General features: G+C 41.9%; 1 protein-coding gene across 6 annotated transcripts in view; it reads right to left on the bottom strand.

Annotated features, from left to right (window-relative positions):
* MYO18B (myosin XVIIIB) overlaps positions 1 to 27,556 on the bottom strand; it is a 280,263-nt gene that overhangs the window by 170,254 nt on the left and 82,453 nt on the right. For all 6 annotated transcript variants that reach the window (XM_063086857.1, XM_063086860.1, XM_063086861.1 and 3 more), the window contains exons 18-21: positions 26,294 to 26,453; positions 23,046 to 23,229; positions 22,069 to 22,291; positions 18,328 to 18,437 (exon numbers count right to left, since the gene is read on the bottom strand). In XM_063086857.1, the coding sequence (XP_062942927.1) occupies positions 18,328 to 18,437; positions 22,069 to 22,291; positions 23,046 to 23,229; positions 26,294 to 26,453 (677 nt within the window). The remainder of the gene's footprint in view (positions 1 to 18,327; positions 18,438 to 22,068; positions 22,292 to 23,045; positions 23,230 to 26,293; positions 26,454 to 27,556) is intronic.

The raw sequence follows: 27,556 nt of genomic DNA, 5'->3' as shown, positions 1-27,556 counted from the left end.
GCTTCATCTTATGACCTCCTAGAAGAACATTTTATAAAACCCCTCCAAAATTTTGTGGTTTTACTTATTATATCTTAGCCAAAAGTGTTCTAAGAGAGCTGTAGGTGGCAGAAATGCATGAAACCAATATATCCAAAATATAATGTCTTTTCTCTCTGCCCGAGAAGAAAACAATAAAAATTGGCTGAAAGTAAAATGGATGGATTTCAAAAATGAAATATATGGCCAATGAAATTTTTCTGAGTCTACCTTGGAGGTAAAGTTTAGGGTAGATGTTTGGGGAAAAAAATATCAGGATCTACCATTAGATCCACCTGGGTTCAGATCTTGATTTTATCACTCATAAATTTTGTGATCTTGAGTACTGATAGTCAATTCTGTACCCCACAAATATGTATAATCAATTATGAAAATAAAATAAAATAAAATAAATTTTGTGATCTTGGGCAAGTATGTTACTCTGAGCCTCAGACTCCTTTTGGAAAGATGGGGAACATAATAACACCTGTTTCAGAAGTTCTGAGGTTGTGCTTGTGCAGGGCTTTCCATGGTACCTGTCCTACATAAGAACTCAATAAAGGTCAGAAGCTATTCCACTCCCAAGCCACCTCCGTTTGGGTCAAAACCTGGTGGAGGGACTGTGGAACATGGATGAAGGCTTCATTTTCTTAAATACACCCCAGACAGTGCCAAAGCACACACTCAACCACCACAATAACTAGGGATTTTTCTTCACCACCTTGTTTTCTTAGAACCCTTTAGATGTCTATGTAGCCAAGAATACTAGTCCTAACAAAGGTATTCTGTTCTGTTGACCTCATTTTACAGATAAGAAAGCTTAGATTCAAATGGTAGAGTGACTGGGTGAGTGTAGACATTGAGCTATAATTCTGACCCTTCCTCACCTGTAAAGTGGTGACAATATTCCCTGCCTGGACAACAGAGCAGTTGGCAGGATTAGTTGAGAATATATGAAAAGGAATTTGTTAATGACTTTCCACCTAATTGCTTTTATTGTTATCCTCATTGATGCTATTATTGGGTTGAGCAATATGAAGTTGTCATCTGTTGGGTCAAATATCAATTATTTTATCTAGTTCAACATAATATAGTCATTGTCCAATGTCCAGTTGGTGGAAAAAGACAAGACAAGAATCCCGGTTACTAAGAGAAATGTCTTCCTCGTTCCACTACTTGATGGAATCAGCTCTTCCACGTATTGGAATTGTCTAGGTAATTGAGGCTTATCCCTCTCAGCAAGGAACGTCACTTTTACGAGTAAAATGTTGGCCATCATGCTCCAAGGAAGCACAGTTTTCAGTCTGTTTTTGAGTCTGAGCACTGCTCTATATGCTGTACACATAATAATCCATTTTGTCTTCAAATTTCTGCAGCAGGTGCTACTTCATCCTCATTTTACAGGGAAATAAAGTGAGGCCCAGTGCAATGAAATGCCTTGGCAAAGGTCACGTGTCTAGCAAGTGATGGTGGGAGACTCAGACTCAAGTAATCAACTCTCGAGCTTCTTCTTCGTTCTCCAGTGCTGGGATCCAGTCCAGTCTCACCACTCACTAGCTGTGTGGCCCTGAGCAAACCACTTCTCTCTGTTCTTCAGTTTCTTTTTCTATAATATTCACTAATCACAGTTGTCTTACAAGGATGTGGTGGATGAGGTCATAAAAGCAGCATGAGAGAGCTTAATGAAACGTCTCCCCTCCCCCCCAAAATAATAAAAGTGAATAAAATTTCCAAAAATAGCAACTTCAGTCCTCGGGAAATTAAATAAAGGAATACAACAAATTGAGAAGCATATATTCAAGAACTACTGAATCTCAGGTAGAAACAATGAGAGTTGGTGGTAATATTGATTGAGGCTCTCCCACCCCACCCCTGTCCCCTTCCTCCCCCCCCAGCTCTGTCACTGAAGCAGTCCTACCAGAATGAGGCAAGCTGTAGAAACCAGCAGCTTTGCTGCCAGAAGAGGCTCACTTACATGGAGCAAGGTATAGAAAACCTGCACACCCTGGAGCATTGTCAGAAACAGTAGCAATTTTGGCAGCAAACAAATAGGGAAGGCCAATGACACAGCTAAGCCTACAGTTGTGCTAATGGAGGCAAGCAATGGACCACGGAGAAGCCAGAAATTTAACAAGGAGATAAAGGAAATGGGACAGCCATAGAGGGCTTGATAAGTTCCCACATGTTCCTGGCTCAAGGCTAAACACAAGAGCAAGGGAGATTGGAGATGGTCCTAGCTATCTACATATCCCTATTTGAGAATGAAGACCTGTGCACAGGGAGAAAATATGTTGAATGTTCCAACAGAAAGTAAAAGCTGGAGCACAACTGTAAACTGCCTGGATGCTGAATACATTTCCCAACCCATTCACAGATCTGTCAGAAGAATGCAAAAGCCTCACAGATTCACAATGTTTGATTACATCTTCTGCTGGCCACTAAGCTATGCTGACACAGGGCAAGCCCTGGGAAGCCAGGCTTTGAAATAAACACAAGAATTTTAAAAAATTGGGCAGAGATATTAGTGGTCCCACACCATGGGGGACACAGATTCCATAAATCTAGTCAAGACAAATTGCTAAATAGTTAACAAAAATCAGAATCTAGAGTTGTTGTAATATATTATCTGAGATGTCCAGTTTTCGGTAAGAATTACAGGACATGCAAAATCTGGAAATTATGAACTATACTTGGGGGGAAGCAGTCAGTATGAAATATCTATGGACTCAAAATTTGGACTTAGCAGACAATGGCTTCAAAGCAGCTGTTATAAATATGTTCAAAAAAGCTAAAGGAGAGCCGAACCCGTGGCTCACTCGGGAGAGTGCGGCGCTGGGAGTGCAGTGGCGCTGGGAATGCCGAGGCCGCAGGTTCAGATCCTATATAGGGATTGCCGGTTAGCTCACTGGCTGAGCGCGGTGCGGACGACACCAAGCCAAGGGTTCCGATCCCCTTACCAGTCACGAAAACAAAACAAAACAAACAAACAAAAAAGCTAAAGGAAATCATGTGTTATAAATTAAAAGACAGTATAATAACAATAATTCATCAAATATAAAATATCAATAAAGAAATAGAAATTATTTTTAAAATCCAAGTGGAAATTCTTCATTTGAAAAGAAAAATAACTGAAAAGATAAATTCACTAGAGGGGTTCAACAGCTGCTCAAGACAGCAGATGAAAGAGTCAGTGAACTTGAAGATAGATCAATAAAAACTGTCCAATTTGAAGAACAGAGAGAAATAGGAGAAATAGGCATAAAGGAAAGTGAATAGTACCTCAGAGACATGTATGGCAACATCAAGCATACCAACATATGCATAATGGGAGTCTCACAAGCAGAGGAGAAAGGGTTGGAAAAAAACATAAGAAATGGTGGTTAAAAACTTCTCAAATTTGTCCCCACTAAAATTAACCTATACATCCAGGAAGGCCAATGAATTACAAATAGGATAAACACAAAAATAGCCACCCCAAGATACATCATAGTCAAACTTTTGAAAGCCAAACACAAAGAGAAAAATCTTGAAAGCAGCAAGAGAAAAATAACTTATTGTGTAAAGAGAAGCATGAAAACAATTAATGGCTGACTTATCATCAGAGACAACGAAGTCCAGAATGCAGTGGGAGTATGTTTTGAAAGTGCTAAAAGAAAAGAAAACCTGCCAACCAGAAACTCTATCTGAAAAAACAATTATTCAAAAATGAAGGTGAAATAAAGACTTACCCAGATAAACAAAGACTGAGAGAACTTATTGCTATCAGACCCATCTTACTTTCCAACTTATATTAAAGAAAGTCGTTCAGAATAAAGGAAATGATTCCAGAGGTAACTCAAGTCCTTGAAGAACTAAAGTGTACAAAAACTAAAGTACACAAATACATAGGTAAAGATAAAAGACTGCATAAATCTATTTTTCTCTTTTCTTCCCTTAACTAATTTTAAAGACATAAAGATTAAATAGCAGTCTAAGGCACCAGAGGGAAGTGCACACAGCCCAGCAGCCACCAAGGCAAGCTGAGAACAGACCCTTTCAGCATCAGGGTCCAGTCTAAGGCCCTGGGTGGGGGAAAGAAAGTGCACACTGCCTAGTAGGCACCAAGGTAAGCTGAGACCTGCACAATACTAGGGGTTCAGTCTACAGCCACGGAAAGCTAGAACAGGAGCCAGGGTGGTGTAATATAGATACAGCCACATATTCTGTCACCACAAGGACAGTTCACCACCACAGTAGCACTCAGGGCTACTCTACAGGCAACCTGCCACTCAGTTGACTACACTGATATAAGAAGAATCACAAGGAGAACCTGCAAATAGAGAAGGAAATCTTTATCTTCATAGGCAACCCCAGAGAAACAGAAGAAGCAAGTCCTCTACCAGATGACCGAACATCAACAAAAAAATACTAGAAGTACAAACAAACAAGAAGATATGACACCACCAAAGGAATACAGGAATGCTCAAATTCCAGATCCCATAGAACAGGTAATCCTTGAAATGTCTGAAAAAGAAATCTGAGCAATGATCTTAAAAAAGCTTGAAGAAATAAAAGAAGACTCAATTAGAGAACACAAGGAAGCAAGAAAAAATATCCAGAATATGAAGGAGAAAATTTACAAAGAGATTAATACCATAAAAAAGAATGTAGCAGAACTCTTAGAAATGAAAGATTCACTCATTGAGATAAAAAAAAAACTCAGCAGAGAACTTAAGCAGCAGGCTAGAGCAGGCAGAAGAAAGAACTTCAGATCTCGAAAATTGTCTTTTTGAAATAATCCAGGCAGATAAAAAAAAAAGGAAAAAAGAATTTAAAATAATGAGAAAAATCTAAGAGAGCAGACAACCTCAAGTTCCCTAACACACAAATTGTAGGTATTTCAGAAGGGGAGGAGAAAGGGAAAGTTATTGAAAACTTATTTAAGAAAATAATAACAGAAAACTTCCCAGGTGTAGGGAGAGATGCAGACCTTCAGATCCAGGAAGCTCAAAGGTCGCCAAACAGACTCAATCCAAAAAGATCCTCTCCAAGACACATTATAGTCAAATTTGCAAAGCTCAAAGAAAACGAGAGAATTCTAAAAGCAGCAAAAGAAAAGCATCAAGTCAGCCATAAGGGAACCCCCATCAGTCTAACAGCAGACTTCTCAACTGAAACCCTAAAGGCCAGAAGAAAGTGGAATGATATATTCAAAACATTAAAAGAAAAAATGTGCCAGCCAAGAATTCTTTACCCAGCAAGGCTCTCATTCAGAAATGAGGGAGAAATACTGTATTTCTCAGACAAACATAAATTGTGGAAGTTCACCACCACACGACCAGCCCTGCAAGAAATTCTCAACAGAGTCCTTCATCTGGAATCTGAATAATCAATGTCACTGTCATGTATACATAAGAAAGAGCAAAACCTGCTGTTAAAACAAAAATGCCAGTGAGAAATAGCAAGAAGCTAAATCATGTCACTTCAAATGTCCAACTAACATTGAAGAAGAGAAATAAAAGGGGAAGTAAGGATCAAAAGATATTTAAAACATCTAAACAAAAAACAAATAAATGACAGGAATTAAACAATACCTGTCAATAACTACCCTAAATATGAATGGATTAAACTCCCCATTCAAAAGACTCAGACTGACTGATTGGATTAAAAAGCTAGACCCAAGTATATGATGTCTTCAAGAGACCCACCTCACCTGTAGAGACACATACAGACTAAAAGTGAAGGGATGGAAAAAGATATACCAAGCAAATAGAAATCAAAAACGAGCAGGAGTTGCTATTCTTATATCAGACAAAATAGACTTTAAACCAAAAAACATAAAGAGATACAAAGAAGACTACTACATAATGATAAAAGATCTATCCAACTAGAAGACATAACAATCATAAATATATATGCACCCAATTCTGGAGCACCCAGATATACAAAGCAAACACTCTTAGACCTAAAGAAAGAAATAGGCCCTAATACGTTAATAGTGGGTGATCTGAACACCCCTTTCTCAGTATGGGACAGATCATCCAGGAAACAAATCAACAAAAAGACACAGGATTTAATCCACACCTTAGACCAACTGGACCTGGCAGATATATACAGAACACTTCACCCAACAGCTAAAGAATATACTTTCTTCTCATCAGTTCATGAAACATTCTCCAGGATAGACCACATATTAGGTTACAAATCTAGTCTCAGCAAATTTTAAAACACTGAAATCATTCCAAGTATCTTTTCAGACCACAATTGACTAAAACTGGAAATTAATAACGTGCAAAACTCTGAAAAATATACAAATACATGGAAATGGATCTCCTGAATGACCTATGGGTCCAAGAAGAAATTAAAAAGGAAATCAAAAAATTTCTTGAAACTAATGAAAATAAAGATGCATCATACCAAAACCTGTGGGATACTGCAAAAGCAGTACTAAGAGGCAAATTTATTGCAATAAATGCTTACATCAAAAGAATGGAAAGACTTCAAATAAACGACCTAACACTATGCCTCAAAGAACTTGAAAAACAACAACAATCCAATCCTAAAGGTAGTAGATGGAAAGAAGTAATTAAGATCAGAGCAGAACTAAATGAAATAGAGACCCCCAAAAATGATAGAAAAGATCATCAATGAAACATAAAGTTGGTTTTTCAAGAAAATAAATAAAATAGACAAACCATTAGCCAGGTTAACAACAAGAACAAAAATAAATAAAAAAATAGAAGAGAGAAGACCCAAATAACAAAAATCAGAAGTGAAAAAGGAGACATTACAACTGATACCACAGAAATACAAAGAATCATTAGAGACTATTATAAAAAACTGTATGACAACAAATACGAAAACCTGGAAAATATGGATAAGTTTCTGGACACATACAAACTACCCAACTGAACTAAGAAGAGTTAGAAAACCTGAATAGACCAATAACAAACAATGAGATTGAAGCAGTAATCAGCAATCTTCCAACAAAGAAAAGCCCAGGTCTGGATGGCTTTACAACTGAACTCTACCAAACATTTAAAGAGGAATTAACACCAATTCTCCTCAAACTATTCCAAAAAATTGAAACAGAAGCCATTCTCCCAAATTCATTCTATGAGGCCAACATAACTCTGATACCAAAACCAGATAAAGACACAACAAAAAAAGAAAATTATAGGCCAGTATCCTTGATGAACATAGATGCAAAAATCCTGAACAAAATATTAGCAATCAGAATATAGCAACACATCAAAAAAATTATACAACATGATCAACTGGGATTCATCCCACAGATGTAAGGATTGTTCAAAATATGAAAGTAAATTAATGTGATACATCACATCAACAAACTTAAGGACAAAAACTATATGATTATCTCAATATATGCTGAAAAAGCACTTTACAAAATTCAACATCCCTTCATGATAGAGGCTCTCAACAAATTAGGTATAGAAGGAAAGTATCTCAACACAATAAAAGCCATCTATGACAAGCCCACCACAAGTATCATTCTGAAAGGGAAAAAACTGAAGGCTTTTCCCTTAAGAACAGGAACCTGACAAGGATACCCACTCTTACCACTTCTATTTAACATAGTACTGGAGGTACTAGACAGAGCAATCAGGCCAGAGAAATAAATAAAGGCCATCTGGATTGGAAAAGATGAAGTCAAACTGTCCCTATCTGCCTATGACATGATACTATATAGAGAAAAACCTAAGACTCTGTGAAAGAACTCCTAGAGCTGTTTAACAATTTCAGTAATATTGCAGGACACAAAATAAATGTCTCTAAAGCAGTTTCATTTATATTCTCCAATAATGAGCTAACAAAAAGAGACATCAAGAAAATAAGCCCATTTACAACAGTCACACAAAAAAATAAATTACCTAGGAATCAATTTAACCAAGGAGGTGAAAGATCTCTACAATGAGAACTACAAACCACTACTGAAAGAAATTAAAGAAGAAACAAAATGATGGAAAGACATTCCGTGCTCTTGGATTGGAAGAATCAACATTGTGAAAATGTCTATGCTACCCAAAGTGGTCTATAGATTCAATGAAATCCCCATCAAAATGCCAACATTCTTCACAGAAATGGAAAAAACAATCTCACCATTCATATGGAACAACAAAGGCCCTGAATAGCCAAAGCAATCCTGAGAAAAAAACATAAAGCAAGAGGCATAACACTACCCGACTTCAAATTATACTACAAAGCTATAGTAACCAAAACAGCATGGTATGGCATAAAAATAGACACTTGGACCAGTGGAGCAGCATAGAGAACCCAGAAATCACCCCTCAGGCTTACAGCCATCTGATATTTGACAAAGGGAACAAAAACATATGTTGGTGAAAAGACTGCCTCTTCAATAAATGGTGCTGGGAAACTTGCATATCCATTTGTAGAAGAATGAAACTAGACATGCACCTCTCGACATACACTAAAATCAACTCAAAATGGATTAGAGACTTAAGTATAAAACCTGAAACTGTAAAATTACTGAAGGAAAATATAGATGAAACAGTTCAGGAACCAGGTCTGGGTACAGACTTTATGAAATGAGCCTGAAAGCACAAGCAACAAAAGAAAAAATAAACAAATGGGACTATATCAAGCTAAAAATCTTCTGCACCGCAAAGGAAACAATCAAGAGAGTGAAATGACAACCTACAGAGTGGGAGAAAATTTTTGCTAACTATGCATCTGACAAGGGATTAATATCCATAATATATAAGGAACTCAAGCAATTATACAGTAAAAAAACCAAATAACCCAATTAAAAAATGGGCAAAGGAAATGAATAGACATTTTTCAAAGGAAGACATACAAATGGCCAATAGGTACATGCAAAAATGCTCTACATCACTAGTCATCAGGGAAAAGCAAATTAAAACCACACTGAGATATCATCTCACCCCGGTTAGACTGGCTATAATCAGAAAGAATGAGAATAACAAATGCTGGTGAGGATACGGAGAGAAAGGAATATTCCTACACTGTTGGTGAGACTGTAAATTAGTACAACCACTATGGTAAACAGTATGGAGGTTTCTCAAACTACAGATGGATCCTCCATATGATCCAGCAATCCCATTTCTGGGTATATACCCAGAGGAATGGAAATCATCATGTCGAAGGGATACCTGCACTCCCATTTCATCGCAGCTCTGTTTAAAATAGCCAAGATATGGAACTGACCTAAATGTCCATCAATGGATGATTGGATAAGGAAACTGTGGTATATATACACCATGGAATACTACTCTGCCATAAAAAAGAATGCAATTTTCCCATAAGTTGCTTGGAGGAACTTATGTTGAGTGAAATAAGCAAAGCACAAAGGGATAAATACCGTATGTACTCTCTCATAAGTGAGAGCTAAGAGATAAAGAAAGGAAAGAAAGACCACAGTGGTGTGTTGGACTTGCAGAGGGAGAGAACATATATAAGGATACAAAGTGCAGGGGGGAAGAGGGGGATGGGAGGGAGGTCAGGGATAATTGAGGGGATAAATGGGTGGGGAACATGGGGGTATAATCACAATTTGTGGTAATGGATATGCTGCCAGTATGGATCTGGCCATCACATCTTAGGCACAAGTGGTGACAGTTTCCTTTGTACCCCATGAATATTCATAACCAATAAAAACAAAACAAAACAAAACATTTTTAAAAGATTAAATAAAATTATCAAGCTGTATTGTTGGGTTTATAACACGTATGGATATATTCTATATTACGTTATAACTAAGACAGGAGGAGGAAATGTAGCTTTAGCGAAGCAAATATTCATTATTTTATAAGGATTATGCTAGTATTAATCTGAAGTAGATAGTTATAAATTATGATGCATACTCTAATCCCCAGAACCATCACTAGAAGGGGTGTTCAAATTGTCCTCTGGAAAATATCTAAAGATATTTCTATACAAATGAAGGAAGTGAGGGAGGAGAGGGATAAAAGAAGATATGAGGGATGTAGTAAATAAATAGCAAAATAATGGGTGTAAATCACATTACATGTCAGTGGGTCAAACACTCTAACAAAAAGGCAGAGATTGTCAGCCTGGATTTTTAAAAAAATTCCACTATATACTGTCTACAAAAGATACAGTTTAGATCCGAAAACAGGTTGAAAGGGGGAAAAAACCAGGATATATTATGTAAACAGTAAACATAAGAGAGCTGGAGTAGCTATATTAAGCAAAACAGAATTTCTTTAAAAATTACTACTAGAAACAAAGAGGGACGTTTTAGAGTGATAAAGGGTGAATCCATCAGGAAGATATAATGATTGTAAACCATAGAGCCCCAAAACGCATGAAGTGAAAATTGATAGAATGAAAGGATAAATAGACAATTCAACATTAATTGTTAGAGGCTTTAATACCTGCTCTCAATAATTAATAGAATGATTAAACATAAAAACAGCAATGATATAAAAGACTTGAATGATGCTAGGAACCAAATTGACCCAACTAACATCTACAGAATACCCAACGACAGCAGAATATATGATCCTTACAAGCACATCTTAAGCACTGTTCAAGATACATAATAGGCTGGGCCATAAAATAATTCCCGATAAATTTAAAAGTAATGAAGTCATATGAAATATGTTCTGAAACTACAGTGGAATTAAATTAGAAACCAACAACAGAAAACAGACTTCTACATCCCCAAATGTGTAGAGATTAAACAACACACTTCTGAATAATACACAGGCCAAAGAAGAAATCACACTGGAAATTAGAAAATATTTTGAACTAAATTAAAATTAAAACATACCATATCAACACTTATGTGATGCAGCTAAAGTAATACTTTGAGGGAAATGTGTAATTTTAACATGTATTTTTTTTTTTAAAGAAAGACTTCAAGTCAATAACCTAAGCTTCATCTTAAGAAACAAGGAAAAGTAGAGAAAACTAAACCCAAGACAAGCAGAAGGAAGGAAATAATAAAGAGTGGAATTCAATGAGACAGAAAACAGAAAAATAATAGAGAAAAATCAATGACACCAAAAGTTTGTTCTTTGAAAAGATCAACAAAATTGACAAAGTTTATTTACACTTACCAAGGAATAAAGAGAGAAAGAGAAAACACAAATTACCACAACCAGACCAATGGAGCAGAATTGAGATTCTAGAAATAAGCCCTTATAATTAATGGTCAATTGAAGTTTGACAAAGTTTCCAAGGCAATTCACTGGGCAGAAGGAGTGGCAGGAAAGGGGGTATAGTCTTTCCCATAAGTGGTACTGGGACAATTGGATATCCATAAACAAAAATATTAATTTAGGCATGTTTGTCACACCATACACAAAAATTAACTCATAATGAACCAGATACCTAAATGGAAGGGCTAAGATTATAAACCTAGAGGAAAATGGGAGAAAATCTCTGTGACATTGGATTAGGCAAAGAGTTCTTAGATATGATAAAAGCATAACTCACTTTTAAAATTATTAAATTGAACTTGATAAAAATTAAAATTTTTGTGCTTCATATACACCATTAAGAAAATGAAAAGACAAGCCACAGGCTAGAAAAAAATATTTGCAAAGCATATATCTGATAAATAATTTGTGTCCAGAATATATAAAGAACTATTGCAACTCAATAAGACAAACAGCCCAATTTAAATGGGAAAAATATTTGAATAGAGATTTCACCAAAAACATGTAGATGGCTAATAGACACACACACACACACAATCAACATCATTAGAGGAAATGACAATTAAAACTACAATGAGATGCCAATTTACACACACCAGAATGACTAGAATCAAAAAGACAGACAATCACAAGTATTGGTGAGGATGTAGAGAAAGTAGAACGCTCATACACTGCCAGTAAGAATGTAAAATAGTACAGCCACTTTGAAAAACAATTTAGTAATTTCTTTAAAAGTTAAACTTACCAGACAACCTAGCAATTTTACTCCTTCTTATGTACCCAAGAGAAGTGAAAACATATTTTAACACAAAGATTGGTATGCAAATGTTTACAACAGCCAAAAGACCAAAAACCATCCAAATGTAGTTTAGAGAGGATCCTTTAAATATTTTCTAATATTAATCAAAAACTATTTTATCTTAATAATCATTTGAAGTTTTAAGGCAAGAATAAAAGTCTCCATTTTATAGAAGGGGCATTAACCCTCATAGAAGACAAAATTACTATTTATGACAACAAAATAATAACTGCTAAACTTATGGATTATTTACTGTATGTGTGTGAGGCACCATGTTAATATCTTAAGTTAATTAAATTGCTTGAATCTCCTATCAAGAGTATACCATTTTAAGATAATGAAACTGAGTCAAAGAAGGGCAAAGTCACTTGTCAAAGTTCACACAGCCAGTGAGAAAATGAAACATAATATTTTCTCAGGAAGCCTGACTCCAGAGTCTCTGTTCCTAACCTGTTAAGCTATCTCACCTCTATAACTCACAACTGATAAGATTCATTCAATAAAGCAGCCCAGACACTGAGCATAGATATATCATTATCTTCACTGGAAGTCAACATCGCACCTCAGTGAACATGGCTCTCAGCACACCCAAGATCTCTCTGCCTTAATTATGAAAGTCCAGGCAGCCTAGGTCAAATTGAGCCCAGATTTGGAAGTCCAACAGATCTCAGTCGCATCCTGGCCAAGTATAAGAAGAGCTTAATGAGATGGTGCACATAGAATGCACATACTACCATGCCTGGCACATGCTAAGTTTCAGTAAATTCTAGTAACTGGTGTAGGTTCTGAAATTATACACCCCTCTTTGTCAGCATGAAGCAATGAACACCCATCACCTGCACCCTTCTAGGTTTAAATTGTGAATCCTAGAATGTACCTGGGAGAAATCTAACCCATGCCCTGTATGTACAGAGCCACTTTGTGACCTAGAACTTTGCAAAGAGCTTTCTCTCTAATGTTTAAGAAGGATGTACCCAAAAACCACACAAGCTGACATCTCACATTAGGCTGTATATGCCAGACAAGCAGTAAGAGACTCCAGGAGTGATGAAGAGCCTTGGCTGGGAAGTGCTTCCTCAACTTACTCCCAATGAGTAGTGTAATGTGGAGAATCTGTGTCTGTGAAATAGGATGTTCACCCTGTGAACAATTCGGCTGCCATCAGTACAGCACCTGCCCCCATGAAACCCACATCATGGTCCAGTGGCTTCCATCTGTTGATCATCTGCCATGTACCAGGCACTTTGCTATACCCTATTACATGTTGCCTATGGTCATATAGCTCTCAAGGTCATGAACTCATAGAAAGATATATGGAAGAAGACAGAATTTGAACTCAAATCTGTCTGGCTCTAAATCACATGCTTTAACCACTGAAACTTTCAATTACACATTGACCAAGTCATTCCATTAAAGTGTAGATTACATCTCTTGCTTAAGTGTATATGCTTAGGACTGTAAATAGAGTGCCTGGAACAAGGCAAAAACTACATGGACACACACACACACGCACACGCACACGTGTGTGCGTGTGTGTGTGTGTGTGTATAATGAATTGGTTAATATTGAATGAAAAACATATAAACAGGAAGAGGACAGCAAGGTGAGCAAGGAAAGGATAATGAATAAATTCCAGAGGGCTAGGAATGTGGGAGACCCTGAGTAACAGTTCAGCACTCTGAGGGCGGACAGTTTTCCTCCTTTTCCCACCCTGCCCCAACCTTGGGTTCATAGGGGCCTCTTCCCAGAAGAAGGGGATTCTCGAGATGAATTCAGAGGAAACTGGGAATGTCCATCAGGGCTTCAGAAAACGAGAGTAGCTGCCTTTGAGAAGATGGATTGAAAGCCCTTAATTATGTTCTTCAGATCAAGTCCTCAGGGACAGAATTTCTGTTGGCTAAAATCAATCAACACTGCAGACACTCCAAGGGGAGGGCGGCAGGTTTAAGGGTTTACTCACATCCATCAAAGGGACTTGGCAACTCCTGCTTCAGCAGCAGAGAGATGGAAAAGACCAGAATCTGGGATGTAACCAAGGTGAGCCGGAAGAGCTCCTTCGCTGACCTGCTTGAGATTCCACCATTATAGTCACTCTGAATAGGCTTTGGTCTAGGTCAATGCATAATGTTAACCAGATGGGGTAAGCTGCTCCCATCTTGGAAAGGGATCCAAGATGATTAGAGGGAGACTACAGGGCCATTTTGGAGTCCTGATTCTTTGCCTAGGTGTCTGGAGGAGACAGGGGTATCCCAAGTAACTAGAAGTCAGTATAAAGACACTGCTCCCTAGACGGGACAAGGGAATGTGCAGAGTGGACTTCACTTCATTCATAGTTTTGCTTAAGCCAGTGCAAGTAATAAAGATCACATCTTTAATGCCACACTCCTCCTGAAAGCCCTTCAGTGGACCATAACCAACCACTTGAAAAAGCCCAGACTCTCCAGCCCAGCTAACAGGCACCCATGGTCTGTTCCTGCCAATCTCCTCAGCCCCTTTTCTTGGCACTTGACATCCTTTATGCTCTAGCTACACTAAACTATCTATGCACTCTCATAACTCCAGATCTTTGCACATGCTATGCCCAACGTGGGAATGTCCTGTATTCTCTTACCCAATTCCTCCAAAGTGTCCCACAAGGCTCAACTCAAGCATCACTTGCTCTGAAGTGTCTTCTCTCAGTGCCCCACCCTCCACTGGAAATGCCAAAGTTTTAGTAGCATTCCCTGGGGATTCCCAAAACCATCACTCTGTATGGAAATTGCTTGTTTTAGTGGCTTTCTCCTCAAGACTCTGCTCTGTTCATCCCTGTGTCAGGCCTGGTAAAAAGCAGGCATTTGGTTAAAACTGGAGGAAGTCAACAATCAGCACCACGGACAGCACAATGTGCACAGAACTGCACTGAATACTCTGCCTGCCCTCAAAGGGCTTCCATTCAGAAGTCCTGTGTGAGCATGAAAAGATGCTCAACATCCCTGCTCATGAGGGAAATGCAAATCAAAACTGCACTGAGATACCACCTCATGCCCATTAAGATGGCTAGTATAAAAATAAAAAATAAAAACAAACACAAAATAACAAGAGCTGACAAAGATGTGGAGAAATTGGAACCCTTCTGTAGTATTGTGGGAATGTACAACAGTACAGTCACTATAGAAAACAGTATGACAGTTCCCCCCAAAACTAAAAATAGAATTACCATATGATCCAGCAATTCCACTTCTGGGTAGAATATCCCAAAAGAATTCAAAGGAAGGTCTTGAAGAGATATTTGTACACCAGCAGCATTATTCACAATAGTCAAAACATGGAAGCAACCCAAGTGTCCATTGACAGATGTATGGACAAGTAAAATGAGGTATGTATACACAATGGAATATTATTCAACCTTAAAATGTGAAGAAATTCTGACACATGCTACGACATAGATAATCCTTGAGGACATTACGCTAAGTGAAATGAGCATTCACAAAAAGACACAGTATGATTCCACTTTATATGAGTAGTTAAATTCATAGAGACAGAAAGTAAATTATGGTTGCCAGGGGTCTAAGGTAGAAGGCAACAGGGAGTCAGTGCCTAATAGGTACAAAGTTTCAATTCTGCAAAAGGAAAAGAGTTATGGAGGTAGACGGTGGTGATGGTGGCACAACAGTATGAATGTACTTAATGCCACTTAAAAATAGCCAAGGTGGTAAAGTTTATGCTATGTGTATTTTACCACAATAAAATAAATAAATAAATAAATTTTAAAAGCCCTGTGTAAGGAATCTGAGGGCCCAAGTTCAAATCCCAGCTCTACTACCACCAGGCCGGGTGGTCATGGCCTCAGCTGCCTCTGCTGTAAAATGGGAATAATCCTTAGAGTGGGAAGGTTTTATCTTTTGACGACTGTCTCAGGTTGTGGCTCTGTAACCTTTTCATATTGTGTATTTTGTGATGACTGGTAAAAGGCACATGCTATTTTTGTTTCAGGAACACAAAATATCCAGCAGGTACCCACAAAATGAGAAGACTTCCTTGGGAAATAGTCTTGGCACAAGAATCCAACATGTAGAACCCATGTATTAGGCACACAGGGGATTTCACCAAGGCCCATTTTACACACGGACAATGAATTCCCTGTGCTGCCGTCTAGTGTCTAATGACAATATTGACCTTTTCTAGCTGTCAAACTTGTCTTATTAAATCCTGAGGTCTTAACTGCTTTGCACACAGAGGCTTGATAGTTTGCCCACGTGAGCACGTGTTCATGTATAATTCATGGCATATCACGTTGCCTGGCAAATGAATATGTATAAGCTTTTTCATAAGAAGCAGTATGGTGTTTCTTTTTGTTGCTACCAAAATTCTATGCTGCAGCAAATGAAATTTGTGAGAAAATTAAAAAAAAAAAAAAAAGAATAAGAAGCAAATACTCCAACCAAGTCCATTCCACTTGTAATTTTCCATTTTTTGAGGCCTCTAGTGTGTATGGAGGTGGTTTCGGTTTGTCTATGACAGAGAACTGCTGAATCATCCAGAACAGAAACACTTCCACGTGCTACACCTATTGCCCCCACAGAAAACTCCCCCACATCCCACTCTGTTTTAATTGCAGGGGAGCCCAAGACCCTTGCAACAGCTCTATTCCAGACCCTCCAAACAGAGATCGAGTTTTTGAAGGACCGAGTATAAGGAACCCCAAATGAAGATCGGTACAGAGTGATTGGTGGCTCCAAGCCAGGCAGAATTTCATAGCTTCCAAAATGGGCTACCATCCAGAGAGGGGATAGCCATGTGCCATGGACAGCTGGATCTCACATCCCCCCTACCCCATGTTGAGTTAGGAGGACCACACAGAATGCATTGCCTTGTCTGCTGGAGGTGGCCTGTGCCCTTGTGCCCACTGCAGAGAAGAGCCAAGAAGGGGCCCAAGCATGACTCCTCTAGCCTTCTGACTCATTGACCGAGAACTGCAGTGATGACAATCACAGGTCCACATGGACACTCTCACCTGGAGGTGACGTTTCAACATGGTTGTGAATACAGAGTCTGTGGTGTGGTTGTCATCACCTCGGACTTGAAAGAAGATGATCATGTTAGTGCTGATGCTACTGGTGCTAATGTTGATGACAGCGGTTAATACATATTGAGCCTTTACTCTGTGCTAGGCCCTATGTCAAGCACATAAACTATGCTGATACATGTCTTCCTCAGAACACCCCTTTGAGGTAGGCATTATTGTTATCTCCACTTTACAGATGGGAAAACTGAGGCAGAAAGATAAATTAACTTGCTTAAGTGCACACTGCCCCAACTTGGAGTCAAATTAGGGTGTGTTTGACCATGAGGCTCATGCACTTTTAACTACCCTCCCTTGGAATCAAGAAACTTGAGTTCAAGGAATAAACCCACAGATGCCTGGCTGTGTGGCTTTGGGAGAGTCACTTCATCTCTAAGAGCTGCCATTTTCTCCTTTGTAAAATGGGTGTAATAGCTCTTCTTTTGCAGTGCTGTTGCAAGGATGCAATAAGGCTTTACAAATTCTAACAAGCTCTATAACCATTGATAGGCCTATGAAACATTTATTGAGAGTTTGGCACTGAGAATAAAGATAGGATCCCGTGAGTTTATAGATTTGGATAAACGAGACACAGGGACAAAAACACAAAGTTAGGTGTATGTATTCATTCATTCATTCATTTAAAATTTTATCAAGTACTCGATAGCAGTAAGAAAACACATAGTGATCTATGTAATTTTGGATAAGAATTTAAACAAAAGGATGTGATGGAGAGCAATATCTGAGCCAGGATCTGAATAGCACAATGACACCAGCCATGCAAAGACCAGGGGAAGAAGGGTTCCAGGCAGAGGGGACAGCTAGTGCAAAGGCCCTGAGGGGGGTTATTCATTATAATTCTCAAAGATGGTGGGCTCTAGTGCAAATACTTCCCCAACATATTGGACCCTGACACACTTTTTTCATAGACCACCTCAGCATACTGGTGCTGAGTGAAACACACTCTGGGAACAATGGCTTTCATCTTGTTGGGTGCCCTTTTAGCTGGGACATGCTCTTCTCATTACTCTTTTTATTCTTTTCCTGCACTTCCTCATGCAGGGTTCAGAAGGGCCTTTCTGGGATGGGTAGGGTCCTGAGTGACATTGTGGGGGGCGGGGTGCAGCCTGGAGCAGCAGTCTGAGGTGAACCTCATGCTACCCTCCCCATTGTCCCCAAAGTCTGGATCTTAGATCCCAGTCAGATGCCCCTTGGGGGGATTCCCTAAGGAATAAGAGCTCAGCAGACCTCAATTGAAGCGTCCGGGCCTCCACCTCCTCTTGCACCCAGTTCTTGCATACCTTCCTCTCATCTATTTCCTCAGAGGCTGCCATGAGCTTCTTCAGGAGTGGAGGGTCCAGCACCTGGAATCGCCGGCGGAACTGAGTGAGCCCCATGTGGTCAGCATAGCCTGGGGAGGGGGAGCAGGCAGGAGAAGAACACAGAGTCCAAATGAGAAGATCCAGCCCAGCGCCCAAGACCTTCATTCAGGATTCAGAGTCCTGCTCCCAGCCTGGCTAATAACTTGCTGTGTGGACCCACTTCTCGGGGCCTCAGTTACCTATTAGCTACTTTAAGAAATTGGATTTGATTGGCACTTTTCAAATGTGTTCCCCAGAACACAAACTGTACAAAACATTCCACCAAAAGTTTGAAAAAGCTGCACACTCATCTGCCTCTTAGAAGGTCACAATGCATATCAGCATCCAGGCCAAGGACAGAGAACTCCTTCAGGGAAGACGCCTGTTTGGCCTTGGGTTTCCCAGAGTTAACCCAGAGTTTCCCAAACCTGTTTGACCATGGGAACCTTTTTGTCTAATACTTATTTCCACCCCATAGACTGCACATGGGAGAATCTAAGGGCTCTTTTAAGTCTACCATGTAGGGTGGCCACTGCTGCATCCTCTGTGTGGGAAACTGGGAAGAGAAGGGGCACCTGAAAATCTATTAAGAGAAAGTGACATTAGAGCCGGCCTTTGAAGGATCTATGAGAGTTTTACAGAAGGACTTGGTACAAAAAGGACGTTTAGGCAGAGGGAGCCACACAGAAAAGACCTAGAGTGGGGAAGTGTAAGGTTTCTTCCACAGTCAGCAACAGCCAGCATTTACTGAGCACTGACATGTGCAAGACCTGAGGGTAACGGCTTCCTTGTGCTGTAGATGATCTTGGGCTTATATTATTATCCCCACTTTTATAACTGTGGAAATTGAGGCCCAGAGAGATAAAATCACCTAGTTGCACAAAGTCACGTAGATAGTAACTATCCCAGCTGGGATTCAAACCTAGGCAGTGACATTAAATAATCAAGTGGAGAGTAGGTGAAGATGAGCAGAGACTAGTTCCCAAAGGGACTTACACTCAAATTCCAGGCCTCTAGGCTTGGACTGCTTCCTGGGAATGAGGGGCATGGTACAGTCTAGCTTGCTACAGAAAGACACCCCCCCCCCCCGAGGGGCTTGATCAAAGAAGGTCTGGTGAAATCTCACTCCACTTTTGAGACTTCATTTCACAATAAGCCAAATGTACAAACCAAGAGGAAGAGTGATCCCAGATGTGTGTGGCTAATCCAGGAAGCCTTTCTGGGGGAAGAGGAGGGTCTCAGGCTGGCTTTGAAGGATGGAGACAATACAGAGACCTGGTACCCCAGGAGGCTACAAGCCTGAACTTTTCTTTTGGGTCAGACTTATTTGGGTTCATATGCCATTTCTGCCTTTATTGGTCCCATGAATGGGGACAAATGACACCACCTCTTTGCAATTCAGCTTCTTCACTTGTCAGATGAGAATAAGAAGAGCTATCCTCACATGGTCACTATGAGGATTAAATCCAGTGATGATTATAGTAAAAGCAGCTATCATGTATTAGGTGCTTTCTCATGTCCAGCTGCTCTTCTAAGCTTTATCCCCTTATTAACCCACTCCACCCATGCAGCAACTCTGAGATATGAGCCATTACAGAAGAGCAAAAGGACGCATGCTTTAGGGACCTGCCTGGGGTCACACAGCTGGTGAGTCGTGGCTGCTAGGGTCAAGCCCAGAGTCTGAGCTGCGCCCACCAGCCTGTACAATAGGGAGTGTTTAATGAGCATTTGCTATATTCCAGACACTGTACTAAAGGCTTTGTGAGGATGATCTCATTTAGTGTATGTAATGACACATTGCCTAGCACATAGTAAGTACTCAATAAATAGCATGTATGGGTATGTATTATGTGTGCATGTGCATGCAAGGATACTTCAAAATGTTCATGGAAAGAGTAATACTATCTTCTAATTCTATTTTCCCACGAACTTTTTGAAATACTCTCATATATGTGTGAATGTGTATATATGTGCACAAATTCAGTATCATAAGTATTTGATGTATGTATCTAAGTGTGCATTTAAGTACAACGTATGTCGGTGTGAAAGACGTAGAAGTGACTTAGGGTAGAAAAAGAAGAACCAGGTTTGGGAGGCAGAAATTGGAAAGTTCTACGATGAGACATCTATCCTTTATGTAGTTGGAAGGCTCATCCCGGCTGAGTTGGGCTGTGCTGAGAATGAAGAGGGAAGACACTGCAGAGGACACGAGGCCCGAGGAGGGGATGCCCAGGCCTGAGCATGCACACAGGGACTCTAACACTCTGGCAGTGGTCCAGGGCATCTGTGAAGGCCCGGCACTCCCTGCCAGCCAGCCAAGCAGAATCGATCCTCTGCAGGGGCCGAGCTGCCAGCTGTGACCATCTCGCTCTTCCCCTGTGACATGATCTGTCTCCCTGTGCCTGTGGCTGTGCAGAAAGGAGGGAAAATCAATGATGCACTCAGGGGACTGAGAGTCTCATCTTTGCTTCCAGCTGCTCCCGGGCTCCCTGGCAAACACTCCGGGACCAGAGTTCCATTATTAACGTGGTAGGGGAAGATAAGGGCAGTGACCACAAGCTGGAGCGTCAGTGACCACGGAGACATCAAACAAACAGGTGCCACCTGAGACTCCCCACCAGCCCCAGCCACCCCGTCCCCTGCAGAGAGCAGGGCTGTGCCCAAGGCATTTCTCTCTGTCAGGACAGAGAATCGATGGTGTAGCCTTTGGGAACTGAGAGAATGAGAAGGATTAAGACCAAACTCAGCTCTTAAGATTAGCTGATGGTGGGAACCTCGGGTGCACTCTTGCTTAGTAAAATACAGACCTGGAAAGTTCATTCCTTTGATTAGAACCCCTTCATTTCTGCCACCCCATTATCCCCCCATTGGACCTGGTGAAAGCTAAATTCCCAATATAGGCATTACCAGACCTCCCGGATAGATCTGAAAGCCTCATCTCTCACCATTCCCCATCCATTCTGAAACCCATTGCTTGAAACCCCAGGCTCCTTCACACCTCCCCGCCTTCATACTTGCTGGTCCTTTTGCCCAATTTTCCCTTCCCCACACCTCCCAGAGGTGAGCTGCTTCTTGTGTTCTGAGACCCCATTAAGATGTTACATCATCTGGGAGGTTTCCCTAATCTCCCCGGTGAGAGTACAAGGCTTCATAGGCATAGGGCCCTCCTGCATCCCTGTGTGACCTATGCACACGTACCACATCATAGCATCATCTCCTGTGATCACACTGACCTCCCAAACCAAACTGAACATCTTGAACACCAAAAAATTACTCATTGTGGAAATTTCACTTTCTATCCCAAAGCAGATGCTCCTCAGACATTTGTTGTTGAAAGGAAGACGAATAAGACACCACCCTAGCCTTTCAGGAACATACAAGGAATTCTGGAAATATATGGGCTTTGGATTCAATGAGACCTGGGTCCAAATCCAGGCTCTGTCATGTCCCAGTAGTGTGACTTTGAGCACATCCTTTCACCTCTGAGACCTTCAGTTGCTGCATCTGTAAAATGAGGGTGACCATACCCTCTTCCTTGCAAGACTGCTGGGAAGAGTAAATGGGGTGTTGCATGGAAAGCTCCTGGCACACAGTAGGTGCTCTTGTCCCTTGGCGGCCACTGGTAGGCAGGCATGTCCCAGGGGTCAGAGACAAAGTGCTCTGTTTCTGGCTGTCTCTTACCTGTCCTGTGTAGTCGCAGAGCCTCCAGGATGTGGGACCCTGCGAGCTGAACCCTCAGTGCTGGAATGTCCAGGGCCTGAGGCCCACATGCCCCGGGCTTGTCTTCACCAGGCTGTAGTGGCACTGGAGACCTCTGCAGTCCCCTGCTCTCCACCACTGGGTTTGGCACCAGACAGTGGATAAAGTGCAGCTGAGACCTTCTGATCACGCTGGTCAGTGCATCCTAGGACCAAGCAGAGAGGAGGTCAAGACCAGTTGTTTCAGGGTGAGATGGACAGGGGTCTGGACACTCCCCACACATACATTCAGCCTGGCCTGGGCATCTTTGGGGGCCCCTATGTCCTACACTGAAGACCTCCCACCTACAGCCTGATTTGTACCTACAGGAAATAAGAAGGTTTTATAATAGCTCCTGTTGAGACAAGTGGGGAAATTGAGGCACAGAGAGGGCAAGAGAATGGCCCCGGGTCACACAGACCACTAGCAGAAAAGCTGGGACTAGAACCCAGGACTTAGTCCAAGGACTTTTCCAGTATAATACACTATGAGCTTTTTCAAAAGTACTTTCCCACATCCCAGCCCATTCTCATTTGGGCTTGGCCTGACCGTTGACCAAACATTCTCATTTGTTAATGGACTAATGTTCCCAGTCTAGGTGACATTTACATCCAGGGCTGGATCCTGCTGCCAAAAGCCTCATGGTGAGAAAGGCAGATGGGGCTAGTGTGACATCTGTCCCCTTAGTCAAGAGGGCATTTGTGACATTGGAGCTCCCCAGGCTTTGGTCTCAGTCTTGGATCAATCACTTCCCAGGGGATTTGACCTCGGCCAAGTTTCTTTGCTGCTCAGAGCCTCCTCTTCCTCCTTCAGGGCTTGCTGGGGTGATGAGACATGATGCAGGTGGAAAAGCCATCCTGGAGAAGGTAAGGCCATGTGGCAGCAAAGGCCAGGACCCCCTGGGATGGGCACCTGCTCACCATCTGCAGCTTGATCTGGGAGCACGGGGCTTTCCTCTTCAACACAGCCAGGCTGCTGGCAAACGTCCTCTTTACCACGCGGCTCCTCTGCAGGGCCTGCTGGGAGGTGCCCTCTAGGCCTGCCATGGCCCAGCACACGGGTGGCAGCTTGGCCCGGGCCTGGAAAAGGCTCCGCAGCTCCTCCCTGGTGGGCAGGAGGAGAAGCTTTAGGGGGGCTGTCAGGTCAGCCTCACCCCTGGTGGGGGGCAAAGCAAATGAGCCCACCTCGCTTCTGCTACTCTGCTGCCTAAACCCTGCCTTTGAATCATGTGCCCCAGATGCTACCCCCCTTATTCGTAGTCCCTTCTGCCAGCCGAGCTTTTGTGACAAATGCCAGCTCCTTTCTCGATGCCTCTCTCCCACCCCTGTCCTTAGAGTATCTCTCCTTCTGCGGCTATTCTTGTCACTTATACCTACAGCAATTCTATAAAGCTACACCTTCCTTGAGGGAAAAATCATCTTTGGTATCCCTAGAACATTTCTCAAACAGAGTACACGCTTACTGTAGGTTTTCTGCAGGAAGGAGTGACTCACAGGCACAACAGGCAGTTTCTGGAGCTGTGAGATAATGTCAATTAAATGCCGCACCTGACACCTGAGCAGATAGTGTTTTCCCTCCGCACCCCTGTAATGGACAGGTTCTGAGATTAGCGGGCAGGGGTGCTGACTCCTTAATTGTCTGCTATGATAAACCTGAGGTGACCTGCCCTCTCAATTGAGCAAAAGAGAGCTGAGAAGGCTGGGCAGACCCTGTGGTGTCCTGGGAGGTGATCCAGAGAAGGCCTGGTGCCTCCCAGCTCCCACCGGCCCCATCCCCTCCAATGGAAACATACAGGCGTCTTCCATCGCTCCCTGAAAGTCCAGGCCCCAACCCAGGCCCCATATGAAGACACATTATCCATGTCCCTCCTGAGCCTGACCTGACTATCCAAACTATTAAGAAAATGTGTCTTAGGGCCGTCCGTGGCTCACTTGGGAGAGTGTGGTGCTGACAACACCAAGTCAAGGCTTAAGATCCCCTTACCACTCATCTTTAGAAAAAAAAAAAAAAGAAAAAAAAAAAAAAGAAAATGTCTTGCCCACATGAGCCACAGGTGTTTAAAGCAGATTCAATGCATGGCAGATGCACAGATTCACAAGGGCTTGGCCATACTCGTGTTAAAATGAAAGCCTGGGCAGGGTGTTGGGGGAGGACTCAGGAAGCAGGAGCCTGGGGGGTGAGGAGGTGGGGCCCTGGGGGATGTGAGTCAGCCCCTGGCCCAGGAAGAGGACCTCATACCCTGACTCCTTTGTGTGTCTTGCTCCATCTGTGAGATTGAATTGAAACCTCTGGTAATCACTCTATCGTGTGACCTTGTGCAAATCACCTGTCCTCTCCCATCTTTAGCTCCCTGTCTACAACACAAAATACTTTGTCCAAAACAATGATCTGAAACTTGAGTGTGCATACAAACCTTCTGGAAAGCTCTTCAGCAGTCCAAGTCCCTGGGGCCATCACCCAGAGACTCTAGGTGGGGCCCAGGAATGTGAATGTGAAGCTACCAGTCCTGGTGGATCTGGAGTTCTTAGAGTGTGCAGAACCACGCTCTAAGAAGAAACACTGTTTGCTCTCAAAAATCACCAGTGTTTGGCTCTACCTATGGGTTGACGGGAGGTGTATGAGGCATTAGATTTGGATTTACTCCCAAATGCACCTTGCTCTTTCCACACCATCCCCCCGCCCCAGGATGGAACTTTGTATATGCTGTTCCTCCTTCTCAGAATGTCCCTGGCTCACCAGACCATCTGGTCAACAAAGTCTTGCCTCACCTTTCCCTAACTCTATGCCCCTCATTCAGCTTGAGCCACAGGATTTTAGAGCAGAAAGGAAATCTACAAGGCCACAAGACAGATGTTGAGAGCCTGCAATGAACCAGGCTCCTTAATAAGCCTTCTGCTACTTTATGTCCCCAAAGCTTTACATCAGACACCTAAGCTTAGGATCAGCATTCCCATTTCTCAGATGATGAAAATGAGGTCCAGGTCATGTAGCTCGAAAGAGGCAAAAGTAGCATTTGAACATTTGCCTGACTGCAAAGCTATGCTATAGCCACTGATCTTGTAGCCAACTCTTATATTATGGTGAAGCAAAGACAACCCGGAGGAGGGAAAGTGACTACCCATGGTCACTCTGGTGACTAGGGCCAGGGCTGGGTCTTGACCCAGGCTCCCCGACTCCTCATTCAGTCCTCTGTGTGTTCAACAGCCTTCCCTCCTCTTGCCTCCTCCCAGTCTTGATCTCTCTTCAAGAGCTGTGTGCCCATGAGCCTTCCTGGATACGGGGTTTCCAATCAACTCTGACTATAGTGTTCTGAGAACTTCTCCAAGGATCACTTAGACTCAAGTTGTATCCTAGCTCTGCCACTTTCTTGCTGTGTGATCACAGACAAGCCCCTTCACCTCTCGGAGCCTCAGTTTTCTCATCTGCAAAATGAGGTTAAGGACATAGCACTGTTCTAAGGATTAATAAGATACTTATAAGTGACCATCCTGATGCAAGGCATGTAGTGGGTGGCCAGTAGGTGTTGCTCCTGCCTCACCCTCAGGCTCACCCGAGACACAAGCACCTCGCCGGTTGGCTCAGCTTCTCCTCTTGTCTACAAGCTCTGCCCCTGCAGGATTCCGGCATTGAACATGGGAGGCACGTGCACACACACACACATACACACGCGCACACACGCAAAACAAGCATTTCCCACTAACTCTGTGAACCGAAAGCAGCGATCGCTGTGGGCCCCATGCAGCACTTCTGGGATGAGCGGTTGGGGAATGCGGTGAGCTTTTTTTTTTTTTTTTTTTTAATGCTACAAAACATATCATTACAGTTTTATGACCTCCCTAGTTCTAAGAGGTCCATAAAAGTTGTTCCAGTCACATCATCTCTCAGACACTTAATGAAAAGCAGAAAGCCAAAATATGAAGTCGCAGCTTTTTAGGTTTTGTTCCGCTTCCCCAGAAGGCCAGCTTTTCTCCTCGCCTGGATTTGCTCTGGCCCCAGGGAGACATTGCATGGCTCCCATCCGAGTTATGCTGCTTTGTTTCATTATGGAGGGAAGGGATTCCTGGACCAGCCCTCACTCGCTCAGTTGTTGTGATTGCTCAGTCACGATGAGGAGGAAAACACAGCTCCTCAAGTGCCCCTGCCCTGTGCCCTCCCTGGCCTGGCTCACCTGCTTGACTGCTGCAGGACCTGGGGAGCATCCAGGGCCGAGAGGTTGGGCTTGGCTCTGTGCAGCCAGCCCGTGAGGTCGTAGCGTATGGGATCCCGTCCCAGCTGGTGGGAAATCTCGCACTGGAGGGGCTGCTCACAGGTCCGCAGGGCAGAGGTCTCTGAAACAGACATGGCAGCATGAGTGTTGGGGCCTGGCGGGGACACTCTCTGCAATCAGTCAGCATGCCAAGAGCACACTTTTTCCATTTTAATGTGTCCCGGGGTAGCTAAAGACACTAGTTTAAAGCACCCACATTTCTCTTGTTTTAGTGAATTTGTGCATGTTATTCTTAAAGTGGATTCCATTCTTCCATGTTTTCTTAAATCCAGGATACCTATTTTTCCCAAACATCACCAGTACACACCATCTTTATAATTTTTGCTGTACACACACACACATACACACGCACGCACATATATATCCATGTATCATCTGGGCTATGATTTACTTAATGTTTTCCTTAAATCAACTCACATTTTCACAAGTACATTCACTTAAAAAGAAGTATTATATTGCAGATTAGATGTGCAAACTATATTTACTTTCTAATATGCAGGGAAATAAATACATAATTATTAAGTATCTTCAAAATATTTAGCTGTGTGCTGCTCAAAATCATCCTGAATACCATCAACTAAGTAAATGCACAGCATACTTTTGGGAGATGCTGGCATATACTTGGTTGCAAAAGAAAGGTTGAAGGAGAAACAAATGTGCCTGGCCCTGGAGTTAGAGAAAACCTAGATTTTCTACATTCATTACTGTGTGAAAGGGGCCACTCAATTCTCTGAGCATCCGTTTCCTCCTCTTTAAACTGTGGATTAAATAGTACATACCTCCCAGGGTGGCATAAAGCTTAAGGGAGATAAAGTATATAAAATATTTTAGTATAGAGCCCAGCACGTAGCAGTCACTCAGTAATAGTGGTTGTCACTGCCGTTTATGGCATTTAACCTTTTGCTAATGCTCCGTAGTCACAAAGTCTTTCTCTCCATATTCGCCAGTGCTAAGCATCATGTTGGAACATAAGCAAAATCCAGAAGTGTTTGTGGAATGAATGAGTGAATCAATCAATCAATTGCTGGTTATTTATTATATTACTCTAGCTCTCACGATACTCTTACGTTGAGTTCACACATTTGGCATCATTGCCCCTACACTGAATGGCCTCAAACCAATTATTAGTAGAAGTGATAGTACTGTTTTGATTCTTGTATCTAT

Source organism: Cynocephalus volans, chromosome 2 (assembly GCF_027409185.1).
Source record: "Cynocephalus volans isolate mCynVol1 chromosome 2, mCynVol1.pri, whole genome shotgun sequence".
In the NCBI taxonomy this organism is placed as follows: domain Eukaryota; kingdom Metazoa; phylum Chordata; class Mammalia; order Dermoptera; family Cynocephalidae; genus Cynocephalus; species Cynocephalus volans.
This window is presented reverse-complemented; position numbering and strand designations above follow the sequence as displayed.